Below are 14,366 nucleotides of genomic sequence, written 5' to 3'. Positions count from 1 at the left end.
TCTTTCTTACCTTGCTGATTTTATTAGATAACTGAAGAGGAGGAGGAGAAGGCTGCAGATAGGCTGCTATTCAGTTTCCTTGTGCTGGTAACAAAGCTAATCACAGAGTGCAACTTGATTCAGTTAACCAAGAACAGTGACATTGTGAGCAGTATCTGGGGTAAGTATGAAGAATTGTTATGGCTTGTGTTACAAGGAAGATTGTGTCATGCTGTGTGTTTTCTCACACCCTAATATGTACAACTGAGCTTTGCCATAGCTTTTGCAGTGTTGCAGAATGCTAATACATGGCAGTTAGTTGGCTGTGAAAGAGAAGATGCTGATGGAAGAGGTTACATGGTTGATGAAAACAACACACCCTCTGTCTCAGTTGCTGGGAAGTATTTTCTGTCATCCCAAGAGCAAATAGTTGCAAACCATTGCATGTTTTACCATAATTACATCCTCTTGGATGAAAACATTTGGTTCTCCTGGGAAGATGAGATTTTCTTTATGAGATCATGCATAGCAGCCATCAAGCAATGATACATGGAAATAGTGCTGTAAATACTGTATGTCTGCTGGGCTGTTAAGGCCTGAAGGTCATTTGGCTCAAAAAGTTTCCCTGTGAGTGAGATTGCACAATGTCAGGCTGGCTGATTGGCATTTTGCTGCCTTGTTTTTAATTGCTTCATTTGCTGCTGTCAGAAGGCCTGGGTCTGGCTGGTTAGTGTCTTTGAAGAGTTCAGGCTCCCAGGTGCCTTAAGAGAGATAGGAGATAACCCTTGTATATCCTGGGTGGCTTGGTGATGTACAGCTTGGACAGATGTGACACAAGAGGGCAACTCCCATCTGTTCTGTGAAGCATCCTCAACCTCCATCCAGGGCTTCAATCTGACCATCAGCAACAGGGCCAGCTCACCCAAGTCTCACAGCAGCTGGATCCCCAGACATGGGCAGATGGGCTGTGGCACTGAGTCCCTGAGAGGCCCACAGTTGCTTCAGAAACATGACTTGTCAGCCAGGATCAGAGCAAGTGTCTTTTTGTGCCATGCCAACCTTTCCTGCCCAGTTGCCATTGATGGCCCCATCTCTGGACATTTAGAAGTGCTGTGGTTTGCACCTGGTCACCATGGGGACATTTGGCTACCTGTAGCTTTTTTGTCACTCTCTGCTTTGGCTGAGTAGAGATGCTAGGAAGTCTTTGCTTACGTTCTGAGCAGATGACCATGGTTCATTTCCTTCACCTGTTTATTGTAGCATGTGCTCTGCTGGCTCTTGGAGGGACCTGATCCATTTTTTGCTCTCCTTGGACCAGCTCCTGTGCTGAAAGAGATTTTCTTTCCCCCAGGTCATGTCCAGTCTCACCTGTGGTATCCTCACAGCTGGGTCTGGCTGACAGCTACTGAGATCTTTGGCTTGTTGTTTGCATCTTACAAGCCAGAAGATCTTGTCAACATGTGGAGAGAAAGAAAGGCAGGGAGGAGGAAAAAGATGTCAGCAGGGCTCTCTGCATCCACAGTCTTCTTGACTGCTGAACTGGACAAAAAGGTACTGATGTCTGTACTACTCCTTCCCCCCTGCCCATGCCCATTCCCTGGCTGGAACATAAAAACAGTGTTACAGTTTAGCATGCGCATTTCTCTTTTAATTACTTGTCTGCTGCCTAATCCTCATCACTGAAAGCATTTGAGGAGATGTCTGTGCTGCTGGGAGGGGCTTCTCTGGGGTCTTATTCTCAGCAGCATAAAGATTCCCCTTTTGGCTGCAAGATGAAGGCAGAAGTTGTGCCAAGTCAATCCCTTGGCCTCCCCTGGGGACCACCTTTGGTGACTGCAAAACACTGCTTTGGGCTTCTGCTAGTAATTACCTTTTACAGAACGTTACAGAACAATTCCCTTCTCCTTTTTCTTCTCCCCAGATGAAGGAACTTGTGTTTGCATTCTGCCATCAGCTGCAGTCCAAGTTCCTGGACCTGTCACTGGGAGAGCAGGTAAGAGAGGAGCAGGACCTGGCCTGTGAGGGAATGTTGCATCCTAGCCAGGGCAGCAGCACTGCTGGCTGGTGGTGGCTGAGGACAAAAGCCAGGGGCAGCTGCTTCATGCTGAGAGCATCTGAGCAGGTGCATGACTCAGAGGGGCCCAGAGAAATCCCCTTCATGTTGTCAGGCTGCTGGAAGGGCTGAGGGGTGGCATACACAGAAAGGGAAGGTGCCATGCAGGGCAGGACTGGTGTCCCTTCTCTCCACCCCTCCATCAGGGAGATTCTGGCTCTGTAGTCCAGGCTAGAGCAGGTTGGGCAACCACATCTGGGAGCAGGGATCCAAATCGTCTCTGGTGCTGCTTCCCTGCAGCTGCACTGGAGCCCTGGCTGTTTGCTGGGAGCATTTAGTCCAGCTTTATGCTGTTGCTTGAAGATCTTACTCCATTGGGAATCAGGTCAGAGATTTCCTTGTGGAAAACCAAGGGCTGCTAGAGGTGGGGAAGACAAAAGGAGAAGCCCTGCCTCAGGGGGTGCTGGAGCCTGAAAGACTTGGTAGCTCATGGGGAAAGACTCCCAGACTGCAGGAGTATATTGAGGTGGGCCTTCTTGCTAGGAGCAACATGCAGAAGGTGAAGCCGTTACAGTCTGCTGGGTTGGCCAGTTCCTTCTTCAGATTGAGCCTTGGCTCTTACATACCCTGAGCAATTCTGGTGCTGATATTGGGGTGACCCACAGTAACTGACTACTCTGTTTTTACACTTCAGGTTGTAAAGAATTTGCTTTTTGTGGCGAAAGTTGTTTACTTGCTAGCCCCTGCCTTAGAAGAAGATAAAGATGCTGAAGGAGAACTTGGCTGTGAAGTGGAAGAGCAGGAGGCATCTGAAGATGAGCAAGATAAAGACATTTCTGCTCAAGGAGAGGAAGAAAGAGAGAACACAGAAGAGAAAGGCCAGCCAGCCACATTGTTATGGTTAATGAAGAAGCTCTCTCTCATGGCAAAGCGAGAAGCAGCATATTCCCCTAAGGTTCCTTTAAAGGTAAGAACAGGGTTAGACCAACTGCTTTTAATGTGGTGGGCACTTCCAGAGGAGACTGTTGCTCTGGCTCTTTGCTTCCAAGGGACCCGCTGCAGAGGGTGCTGGAAGCTGGTGCTGACATGAGGATTAGTAGGTTCCAAAGAAGCAAGTAATTCTGTTCAGGATTCTTAGGAAAGGCTTGTGCCAGTCAACTTCTCTTTGCTGGTGCTTCCTGCCTTCTTGTGGGGTGGTGGAAGGCATTGGCTAAACCCAAAAGCATTAAGCTGAAGGGGACTGAGCACTGCCTTTGAAAGCCCAAAGGTGCTAGGTTTATTCAGGCAGGGGAATGGCAGTGTGGAGTTACTAGGAGAAGGGGAGGGTGTGGGAGAGCATCAGGAAAAGCACTGGGGTTCCCCGTGGTGCAGTTAGAGAGCTTGAGTTCCATGTCTTCAGCTGCCAACCTGCTGGAGTCACAGCTCACTTGCACAGATCCCATGGAGTTGTATCTCATCTGAAGGCTCTACTTGGCTGCAGCAAGGCCTTGTAGCAGCAGTGGGTTCCTGACTCAGGTGTCTGGAACAACGCCTTGTATGGTGAAGAGTGACATACAGCACTCAGGCAATTTCATTCCAACCTTCCTTACTGCATGTCCTACACACTCATTTTCAGAGGAGCTGCATCTTTAAGTTCCTGGGAGCAATCTCAGTGGATCTGGGACAAGACAGGATCAAGCCGTATCTTCCAACAATTCTCACCCCTCTGTACAGGGAACTGAACAGCACCTATGCAGAGCAAGGTAAGTGATTTCCCTCACAAAAAGCATGTCAGAGCTGTGCCTCAGCACAAACACCTGCCATTCCTTTTGTCTGCTGAGGCAGAGATGCCATAATCTGTGAATTTCACCTATTTGCAGTCTAACTAAAATAGCAGGAAAGGAGGAGAGTGCATGGCAGAGGAAAGGAAAATCTACATGTTGACAAAGGATTGGAATAAAGTCAGGCAGGCTCCTGCATGTAAGCAGGTAAAGGTTGAGCATGTGATGTAGTGGAAAAAGTGGACTCGTGGTGGCAAGGCCAAGTCCTTGCTGAAGAGAGGAACAGAGTGCAGGTGTTACGGAAGCCAGAACAAGGCTGTTGCAAGTGTCATTCTTTTTGAATTGCCTTGTTTGATCTGCCCTGATGTTTAGGGGCATGATGATCCATGCCCTGTGCTTGCAAGTGTGTTTCAGTTCTAACCTAAAACAGGGTGTGTTTCATGGCAGCTTCTGTTACTGTAGCGCAAGGGACTGTGCAAGTTGGAATAGCCAGTTTGGCGGCTGCTTGATGTTTTCCCCAAGCTCTCCTTTCTGAAATAGAGATGACCTTTAGTGTGCCACGCGTGCCCAGCGACTTAAAGCAGCCTGTGCAGAGAGGGGACGAGAGCTGTCTGCTGTGGGCACACAGCACTCGGCGTGAGCAGGCAAGCATGCACCTACTGAGCTGTGCACAGGACTTCTCCCTTCCTCCTGAGTTGAGTCCAGGTCACCCTGTCCTGCTGGGTACTACCTGAGCAACAACACTCTTTTCTCCCCGGAGATCCGTGTTTGTTTAAAACAATCTTCAGAAGTCATGCCTGGTGGAGGAAAAGATAAACCCACTGCCCATTTAACGTGATCGAATCTTGGCTTTAGAGCAAGACACTGGTGTTTGGATAGTTCATGGAAATGTTTCAAGTCAAGCAAAATCCAATGTCAGGAAAGAACAGACAATGAACTAAAAAAGAGTTCTATTACTCTAAGTCTGTGGCTTGTATATGCCACGGAAATGCAGCGTGCAGCAGTGGGTCCTCAGATCTCAGGATAAAAAAGAACTTGGAGGAGGGTGACGATAGTGTTCTAGGTAAGGAACAGCTGCCTTGGCTACCTTTTTTAATTTTAGCTAAGCAAAGTAAGAGATGGAAAAGACCTGGTAGAGATTGACAGTATCATGGGTGGATCAAGATCAACTTGCTTTTTCTGCAACAGGGACCTTCATGTAATTTTTCAGAGTAACTGGAGAGATGGTTTTTCACATGATGGGGCTGTAGACCCCAAGGACCTTGTCACTGAAGGACATTGTGGAGGCAAGCAGTTTACACAAGCTTCTGTGGAGGCTGCACAAGTACTTGGAAGAAGGATCTGTTGGAAGACTGAGGGAAACATTTGCCCTGCACTCAGTTTTCCCTCAGCATGTCTTTGTAGCCTTTTTTCCTCCCTAATATCTTCTTCTTCCAGTGATGGTAGTTAATAAATAGTAACTAATGATCCTTAGCATTACGTGAGCCCTCACTGTGCATACTGGACAGAGATGCTGACTGACAAGGGTGGAATTATCTTATTTCCAACAAAGCCCATTCCAAAAGAGCCCCAGTGGCTATATACAGCACACCACTTCTGATAACCTCTGGTATGTCGTTATCCTTCAGGAAAAAAATTTTCTTTCTCAGAAGCAAGATTTTTGTGTTTGCTTGTGTGAAGCACCACCCGTGGTTCTCTGGGAAAGCTGGTGAAGAACCAGCAGATTTCACCATCACCTTTGCTCTGGACTCATAGTACACTGAGCAAAATGAATCATCCTTTATAAAAGAGGAATCCTTACAGAGCTCTTGGCTTTCATCCCATATGCTGAAAAGATTAAACAATTTTATGTTATTAGATCCAACACTGAAGAACCTTTCCCAAGAAATCATAGAACTGCTCAAGAAGTTAGTTGGACTGGAGGCTTTTTCGCTTGCCTTTTCTTCTGTGCAGAAGCAGGCCAATCAGAAAAGAGCCATGAGGAAAAAGCAGAGGGCATTGCAGGTAAGATTCTGCTTTCTCTTCTGGGAAAAAGAAATAGGGTTTCTTTTAAAGGCTTTAGAACTGACCAGGAAGGTGAGTTTGAGGAAGAACTTCATCCTGAATTGGGACAGTTTTGTGCTGAACCTTCACAAGAACTGCCTCTTGGGCAGGTTCTGGCTGACAGTGCTTACCTGAACAGTGGTAAAACTGGGCAGAGCAGCCAGAGTTCCCTCAGTTTTGAGAAGCCCAAGAAACTTCTTCACTGAAAGGGTTTTCAAACATTGGAACAGGCTGTCCAGGGTGGTGGTAGAATCACTATCCCTGGAGGCGTTTAAAAGATTGGGTAGATATGGTGCACTGGACTCTAGGTAGAGTTAGGTTAATGGTTGGACTCGATGATTTTCCAACCAGAATGATTCTGTGAAAACCCGTGTGTTGTCTACTTGTTGTTTCCAGGGACAGCTGTTAGTTGTAACTAAACAAACATCTTGTTGTTCACTAGACTGTAGCCAACCCCGACATTGCTGCGAGGAGGAAGCTGAAGAGACATAAGAATAAAGCAGAAACCAGAAAGAGAAAAATAGAATCCCTGCGCCCTACCTGCAAGGCCAAAAGACCTCGAAGCCATGCACTGAAAGATTTAGCAATGGTGGAATGAGAAAGCATAAAGGATTAATTTATAAAAAAGTAATTTCAAGCTAAATAACTAAAGTATTTACATATTTTAATTGTATTTATTAGTATTTTTTCATGTCCTTTTTTTCATCTAGGGTCTTAAATAAAAGCTGTATATTTGCCAGAGCATGTACAGTTGAATAAACAACCACCATGATTTTTTTATATTAAATTTTACTGCCTTTTTAAAAGATGGCTTGTGTGATGGCTGCATTCATGCCTGTGAACATCCAGTCTCCTGAAGAGAAAACAGTCTGCCTCTTGCCTTGGATTTGTCTTTCAGTTTCTGCAGCTGTACTGAGCAACTTAACTTCTGGCCAAGCTAAGACTAGAGCAATAACAGCTCATGGAAGTGGAAGTTAAATTCAAATGACAGGCTTGGCACACCAGGGCAATAGGCAGCTATAAAAACATTTTCCTTTCAGGAAAAAACCCCACAGCTACACAAACAGCTAGAGGTATGCAGTTTATCTCTGTTGCTGCACATTCCTTGTGAGAATGTATCTACACTGAAGGACTCTGAAACGTAACATCAGCAGCTTAACCTCTTTAAATGTTCAGCTGCATGGCAGCAGTTGGCCTTGTGTCTGTTAAGTGAGCAACACACCTATAAGTACAGTTGACAGTTCCAGATTTTATTAGTGTTTTACTTACACAAATACAGGAGCCACTCAAACTTAAAAGCACCCAAGGGGGTAGAGGGAGGGCAAACAAACAAAAAAACACTTTACCAGCCAGTAAGACTTTTCATACAAATTAACATAAGTACATCCTTTAAACAGAAAGAAAGAAAAATGGACTACTATAATGTACACAGGTGTTCAGTTTAACAACTCAAGTGAGGCTTCCACATTACAGGAGGCAAATGCAAATCTGCTCTATTTACAAGGATTTGTGGCCTGAAATACTTGACTGCAGAAAGAGGGGTGCTGGACATGGCTGAAACTTCTTTTCAGTGGTCAGCTCTGAATCACTGCCTGCTCTTCAAGGCCTCCACCAACCTAGGAAAAAGGTCAAGTCAATTTAACTGAAAAGTCATTTCAGTTGTGCTGCAATACTTTCAGCAGAAAGTTCCTTTTTCCTTCTAATGCGGACTCTTGTGTCAGACTTTCCACAGATCCAGTTTTTGGAAAAAAAAAAAAAAGGGTAAAATATTTTTCTAATGAAGCCAGCATAACAAGACTGTTACTCACCATTCCATTGCTTCATCAAGCCCTGTGCCTTTAGTTGCAGAGGTTTTGAATATCTGCCACTTTCGGTCCTTCAGAGCCGGTAAGCCCAGCGCGTTTGCCATTTCTGTGGGAGTCATGGCCTGTTCCATGTCCTGCTTGTTTGCAAACACCACCAAAATGGCTTTCTTCAGCTCTTCTTCCTAAAAAAAGTGGTAAATGATGCAAGTTGTTGCAAAGGCTTTTACTGCATTTATTTAAGCAAAGAAAAAACACAACATGAAAAACTTAAGCAGCTCTCAATGATTTTCAGCTCACTGATAGCTGTCCTCTAGAAAATTCTTCAGTGAAAGAAGAGTATTTACTTCCCAAGTCCAGCATGATACCACAGAGCAGCTATTTCAAAACATGGCCAGTTAGGCCTGTTACATTCTGAAACCAGCTGGCAGTTCAATTTAATAAGACATATCAAAAAGATTGCAGGAATTCAAAAACAAATAAATAAAAATAGGAAGATTTGCTCATCTTACTCAAATTACCCTGTTCTACATATGTACTTCAGCTTTAATTTTTCAGGGCCTGATTTTGCCACCACTGAAGTTCTGAGCAGCTGTCCTTGCAGGCAGATACATTTTTGTGTGACCAAAAGGCTACATGTAACTAACCTGCTGCCCAGGCAGCTCTGCGCAAAACCAAACTATCTGCAGCAAAATTAGTGCTTTTCACTCAGAAATGTTGCATGGGCCTGTTCTGAGGGCTGAAGTTTCACACAGGAAGTTAAGCTTCACTCGGTTCATTGAATCAAATTTCACATTCACTCAAAAAAAAAAAAAAAATATCCATGTTTTACTGCTGTGATTGTGAACCCTGTTTTCTTACCTCTAACATAGCAACGAGCTCTGATTTTGAAGTGCCAATTCTGTCTCGGTCACAGCTGTCCACTACATAAATGACTGCATCTGTGTTGGAATAGTAACACCTCCAGTAGGGCCTGCAGAAGAAAGGTGAGTTTCAGTTACAGAAGCTGCATGTTTATCACTGCTTTTTAGCCAGATAATGACAACCAGACTACCCAGAGGAAGGAAGAACTGTCTCTGGGGTGAAAGGCCCCAGGAAGCGAGTAGAAGATATCTTCAAGAGGCTACAAAAAGGAACAGACAGCATAAATATTCTCAGTAGCAGAACAAAAAGGAAGGAAAAAAAAAAATCAGCTTGAAAACAGAGAAAGGACAGAAGTGCTGGGGATAGATTAATTTGGGAATCGGCCTGCAGGACATCAGGTCCAAAACAGGGGCAAGGCAACACAGAAAGTTTAAACACACAAGCTTCTGCAATAGATAATCACTATGGTCACCAAAGAAGGATAAACAAAGATAAATCCTAAATGACTAGTTCATACAGGCAAGTAATTAACAAGAATCTCAACCTTTTCAGAATTATCCTTGTGGAACTGAAGAAGGAATGAACCTGCACCCTACTAACTGCCATTAACTACCCTGTACTCCCCAGTGTTCAAAAAGGACGCATGAGAAGCTCATACAAGGGTACTGAAAAGTTCATTATGATTATACATATAATGGCTCATTACAAAATTTAAAGCTCACAAAAAAAAAAAAAATTGTCTATACCTGAATTCAACCTCCCAGCTTTGCATTCTTAAAATTACAAATACTTAAGTGACTTTTGGGGTTTATATCACTCATTTCCCCTTTCTCAGAATGCTGCACGCTTTGTCTAAGACACCAGTAAACTTGTTTTGCAAAGCAAAACTGTATAAAGTGAAAACATTCATTTGTTTCCTTCCAATCTGTAATTCAAACAAAATTCTGACAGATGAAAATGCTCTCCTGATGACTGGCCATTTTTTAAATTTAAAAAAGAATCAATTTTCAGAAGCATCAACTATGAGAATTCTAAGAAGTTGGCCCTTTTTTTGAGAAATGTAATTACATCTTTTAATTTTAAGAGGTTTATTACCTTATGCTTGTCTGTCCTCCCAAGTCCCAGACTTGAAATTTCAGATTCTTGTATGTCACTGTCTCAACATTGAAGCCAATGGCTGAAATAAAGTTAAAACATTTGCTCTGTTGGTCATTTTTCTTTATTTTTCTGAAGAACATCACAGCACTTCCTTAGTTTAAAATCTTCCGGCCTGAAAATCCTCAGTAGCTACTTTAATGAAATTTGGGCGCTTTGCAAAGTGACTCCAGCAAATACTTGTGTCTCAAAAGAATGTAGGTGGGTTTTTTTTGAACAATATAAACACATTGTAAACATACTGTAGAGTTCTGTAACAACTGCTAAGGTTGTTAAAAATGAAGAGAAGTGTGCCTGAAATCCCCAAAATAAACAGAGCAAGGGTTAAAGGAATGGCCTGTTTGGATATGCAAGTATACAACTGACAGCAATAAAACTCTAAGGAATGTGTCCTTCACATCAACACCAAATCTGTGCTCTCATAAGACCATAGCAGAATCAACTTCTCAGCAGAAGACTTGACCCTGTGGTATCTGGAAGGGGTCAATATGGTTACAGCATCTCATCTGTATCATTCCTTTTCCTGCCAGCCCAGCGAAACACAACACAGGGAAGTGAACAATGGACACAGCCTGCCTCAAATTTAGAGAGGCTGAAATAAGCAAATCCCCAGGGTGAGAGGATTATGGCCTAAGGAACTGCTGGCTTCTGAAAGGCAAAAAAGCCTGACCTAAGTCAGTTTATCGTGACCATTCAGAAGGAACCCAAGAGACATGACAGACTCAAAAGCCAAGCATCCCTGGTCCTTCACATCACACAGAGCGATCCTAGACAGACCAATTCAGCACATACATCTGGGTGTTTGCAACAGGTGGTCACAGCTGCATGCATACTAAGGCAATTGGTGAAATGAGTTACATTTTTTTAAATAAGTAGCTTCTCCTTCCTTGAGAACTCAGACTGAATTTTGTTACACTTTCTACATAATGTAAACTGCCTGCACTTACTCTTCTCGTGTCAAACCTGAGTGTTTGTATGATAACAGAAGACCCTTATCGAAAAAACAAGCATGACTGACTGACACTGTACTATGTAAAATTTTTTTGTACACCAATAATGATCTCTAGAATTCACATTGTAGCTATTTTTGGAGAAAAAGCCTTTGACAGACAACAGTTACTGAATGTTTAGCTACCAAGGAAAGCCTGCCAAATCATTGTTAACAATCTTAAGGTCAAAGACTTTTTGCATAAAATGTTCCTGCATGTAGCACTTCCATAGCACACTGTCATGCTGTTGTGCAAGGAAGTTCTTAACTACAACACTGCAAAGCTCCCACAACATAAGGTCCTTTTGTTCATGACAGAAGCACACAGCGAGCTCAGCTGACGTGTCAGAGCTCCAAGCACATCACCTGTTTCACTGGGGGACTAAACACTCACTTGGAATGGTGGTGACAACTTCTCCAACTTGTAACCGGTAGAGAATGGTTGTTTTTCCTGCTCCGTCCAGGCCCAGGATGAGAATCCTCATCTCTCGAGTTCCAAACAAGCTGGAAAAGATGGTGGAGAAAAAGCCCCCTACAAAGAGCAGACAGGAGTTTCCATGTCAGCTGGCTATGGAAAGGCTGACTGACCAACCTCGTTTCTTACTGAGCAACAACATCTTCCTCTTCTCCACTGAAAAGAGACACATTCAGGTTGTTGCCCAGATACCTGTGACCTGAACCACATTATATTTTCCTGGTTTTATGCTGCTATTTTATGGTAGCTCAACCTGGCAAAATCATGTTGCAGCAGCATCAAGCTTCCTCATTGTGGTTAGGATTTTTCTTTTCCTTTTTTTCCCCCTCATTTGCCAAAATCTGAGCCAACTTCTTTGTTTGTCAAGAGATTATACAAGAACATCTGAAGCCTGAAAGAATTCTTCCTGATGTTTATGGCCTCCCATGGGACTATGCCCCTTTTTTTTTTTTCCTCACCAGGAAGTATAAATCAGTAGATACATGTAAATCACAGTCCATTACAAACCATGAAGCTGCACTAAGTACATTCATGCTACAAAGAAGTCTAGGAGTTGATTTTTATTGCCCCCCCTTTTCATTCCTATTTTCCAAAACTGGCTTGCCCCAACATCTCATTTATTCTTGAAATGAATGTAAGAGTACTTGTGGCCAGACTTGTATCTGATTTGTGCCTGTTAGATGTTTCAGTGTAGAAAAAGTACTAATGTTCTAAGCCAGCAACAATTACATTTTTTTCCAATTATTTTTATAAGAAATGCACCTAATGGTAAATAAACATTTTATAATTCCACCTAAATGCTATAAAAGGTAATGAACACCAAGCAAGCTAAAATCACATTTGATAAATAAATCAGGGAAAAGCCAGGTCAGACATTTGCAACCAAAATCTCATTGAATTATGTTTTGATAAAAATTATTCCCCGTGTTTGCCTTTCCAAGGCATCTGTGATGGCTTTCCAGGGAGAGGAGGGAGTAATGAGCTGCATGCTTATGCATAAGGAATTAGAACTGATAACAGGTTGTTCTACTCCTTCTAAGCCCATCCCATCAGGGAAGCCATGCACACTACAGACCTGGAAAACAAAGAGAAGGTGTAAGGACCATCTGCTGTCAGTTTGCACAGTGCTGCTCGCGGCACTGTTTACTGTGAGTCAGGCAAATAACCTTAACGGAGCCGAGCTGCAAAAGGTAATTCAGCATTTCAAGCAGAAGGCTACCATACGAGCCACGGAGGCCTAAGAGTCGGTAACTCTTTCCCCTCAAGCAACCTGCAACTTTGCTTACTGCCAGTCGCCTCTCATACCCCCTTTTCATATTCTAATGTGCTTTTCCCACACTCAAACACGGCTCAAATACCACCTGTGACAGGACAGGTTTATCGTAATCACTTGGCCCCTAGATTCAGGGCCTCTTACTGTTCCCTCTGCTTTATCTGCCACTCTACGCCACCCCTTCTCGCATTTACTTCCTTGTTACCAGCACACACAGCACGTGAATCAGGGTCGGGTCAAGCCTCAGGAGCACAAAAGCAGCAGGACCCGCGGCCCAGGGCACGCTCCCGCCGCTCACCACCGCGCGGGCGGTTCGGAACGCGGACACCGCTGCCCGGACGGCCCCGCAGCCGCTGGCAGGGCCCGGGCCGCGCTGCGGGCTCATGCTGACGGCAGGCGGGCAGCAGCCGCTGCCGCGCCCGCCCCCAGCTCCCGCTCCCGCCGCCGGGCAGCGCGGCGGGCCCCGGGGCGGCCCGCTCCCTCACCCAGCTCCTCCAACGCCCGCCCGGCCGCCCCGCGGGCCCCCGGCTCCGGCCCCGCCCCGCCGCCCCGCTCTCCCCAGCCTCCAGGGGCCACCCCGGGGCTCCAGCCCAGCCTCTCGCCCGCTCCTCACCCATGTCGAGCCGCCCCGCTCCGCCGGCCCCGCCGCCCAGACGCCGCCCGCAGGCTCCACGTCGCGCGGCGCGTGAGCACGGCGCTGCCCGCCCGCGCCTGCCGCCCTTTCGACACGGCGCCGAGACGGCGCCCGCCCTCGCCGGGGGAAAGGAAAGGCTGGGCGCGGACCTGTGCGGGTACACCCGGGCGGGAAGGAGAAAGGGAGGAAAAAAGTGAATTTTTGTTGCTGTTGTTTTTTTGTTTTTAAGCGGGGTGGCGATAAAATGTGACGAATCTGCGGCGGCGGCAGCCGGGGAGCGATGGGGCGGGGCGCAGCTCCGCGCGTGCCCGGGGCTGGGGCGGCGAAGGAGCCGCCCTGGGCGGAGCCGCCGCGGGGCCCCCGGTGCTGGGGGGGGCGACTCAGCCCTGGGGGAAGGAGGGGCGGCCGTGCCGGCAGCCCCGGAGAACGAGCCCGGTTGCTGCCGGGCGGCAGGCACGGGGCTGTGGCGAAGGCGCTGCTGAAACTGCACCCAGCGAGCAGCGGGTGACCCTCCTGACATCTTCTAAAAGGGAGCGAGTTGCCCTCAGCCAGCAGAGTTCCCGTTACCGTCTTGTATTTAATGAGAAGCTCTGTGCTATGAGCTCCTGGTTTTCACCGGCAGGGTTGAGAAATTGAGAAGCAGCCCTGCTGGGAAGCAAGGAAGTCCAGCTCTGTAAGCCATTCCTGTCTTGCTGTTCCTATATAATAACAGGGCTGATAACAGGGCTATCAAGTTCCTGCGAAAAAAGATGGTGTCATTCATGGAGTTACACAGATGAGCAAGTATAAAATAATTAAAAAATGTAAAATACTAAGTAATGAAAACTCACGAGGAAAATTTACAAGGCACACATGGCCTTTAAGGTCAGGGAGTGCAATAAAAATCAACAGAGCTCATGTCAGAGATCAGTGGTTACACTATTTTTTTTAACCTTTTGTTTGTTTTCAAGTAAGAGACGAGATATGAGCGTCTCTCACTAGAGCAATCTGTAGCTGGACCCCAGCTGCCACTCAGGCTTCCTCCTCATGCATTTTATTTTTTCTTTTTATTCCTGTTCCAGCAAGAGCAGCACAGAAACTTTACTCCCCCAGGCCTTTAAGGACCAAACTGAGGCAGTCGCCTTCCATGACTTTCCCCATACTTTCCCCCCCACCCCTCCCTATCTGGACCTGTCCAAAGAGGAGAGACTTGTACTTCTGTCAACTGAAAAAAAAAAAGCAGGGAGAAGGGGAGCAGAAACAGTCAGTTCACAGTGCAAAATTATCACCTATATAGAATCCAAACCAAAGAGTGACTGCAGGGACTTGAACCCCCTGTTTTCATTAAACCCATGTGTGAA

At 45.7% G+C, this 14,366-nt stretch overlaps 2 protein-coding genes across 5 annotated transcripts in view; one reads left to right on the top strand and one right to left on the bottom strand.

Annotated features, from left to right (window-relative positions):
* The window catches only part of UTP20 (UTP20 small subunit processome component), a 60,349-nt gene extending 53,706 nt beyond the window's left edge, over positions 1 to 6,643 (top strand). For all 3 annotated transcript variants that reach the window (XM_051644143.1, XM_051644134.1, XM_051644125.1), the window contains exons 56-62: positions 28 to 160; positions 1,331 to 1,530; positions 1,901 to 1,972; positions 2,727 to 2,999; positions 3,648 to 3,774; positions 5,651 to 5,796; positions 6,278 to 6,643. In XM_051644143.1, coding sequence (XP_051500103.1) covers positions 28 to 160; positions 1,331 to 1,530; positions 1,901 to 1,972; positions 2,727 to 2,999; positions 3,648 to 3,774; positions 5,651 to 5,796; positions 6,278 to 6,433 — 1,107 coding nt within the window. In that variant the 3' untranslated portion in view covers positions 6,434 to 6,643. The remainder of the gene's footprint in view (positions 1 to 27; positions 161 to 1,330; positions 1,531 to 1,900; positions 1,973 to 2,726; positions 3,000 to 3,647; positions 3,775 to 5,650; positions 5,797 to 6,277) is intronic.
* A 421-nt stretch (positions 6,644 to 7,064) lies between these two features.
* On the bottom strand, positions 7,065 to 13,106 carry ARL1 (ADP ribosylation factor like GTPase 1). 2 transcript variants are annotated; one of them, XM_051644158.1, is made up of 6 exons: positions 13,006 to 13,106; positions 11,039 to 11,176; positions 9,597 to 9,678; positions 8,499 to 8,610; positions 7,644 to 7,822; positions 7,065 to 7,451 (listed from the first exon to the last, which is right to left on the bottom strand). In XM_051644158.1, exons 1-6 carry the CDS (start codon positions 13,007 to 13,009, stop codon positions 7,421 to 7,423), a joined length of 546 nt encoding a protein of 181 aa, XP_051500118.1. In that variant the 5' UTR covers positions 13,010 to 13,106; the 3' UTR covers positions 7,065 to 7,420. The 2 variants fall into 2 exon arrangements, with proteins under 2 accessions (XP_051500118.1, XP_051500127.1); XM_051644167.1 differs by lacking the exon at positions 13,006 to 13,106 and adding an exon at positions 12,598 to 12,613.
* Between the last annotated feature and the right edge of the window lie 1,260 nt (positions 13,107 to 14,366).

The sequence above is a fragment of the Apus apus genome, chromosome 1, assembly GCF_020740795.1.
Source record: "Apus apus isolate bApuApu2 chromosome 1, bApuApu2.pri.cur, whole genome shotgun sequence".
Taxonomy (NCBI): domain Eukaryota; kingdom Metazoa; phylum Chordata; class Aves; order Apodiformes; family Apodidae; genus Apus; species Apus apus.
The sequence above is the reverse complement of the archived record's forward strand: the minus strand, read 5'-3'. Positions and strand labels throughout refer to the sequence as shown.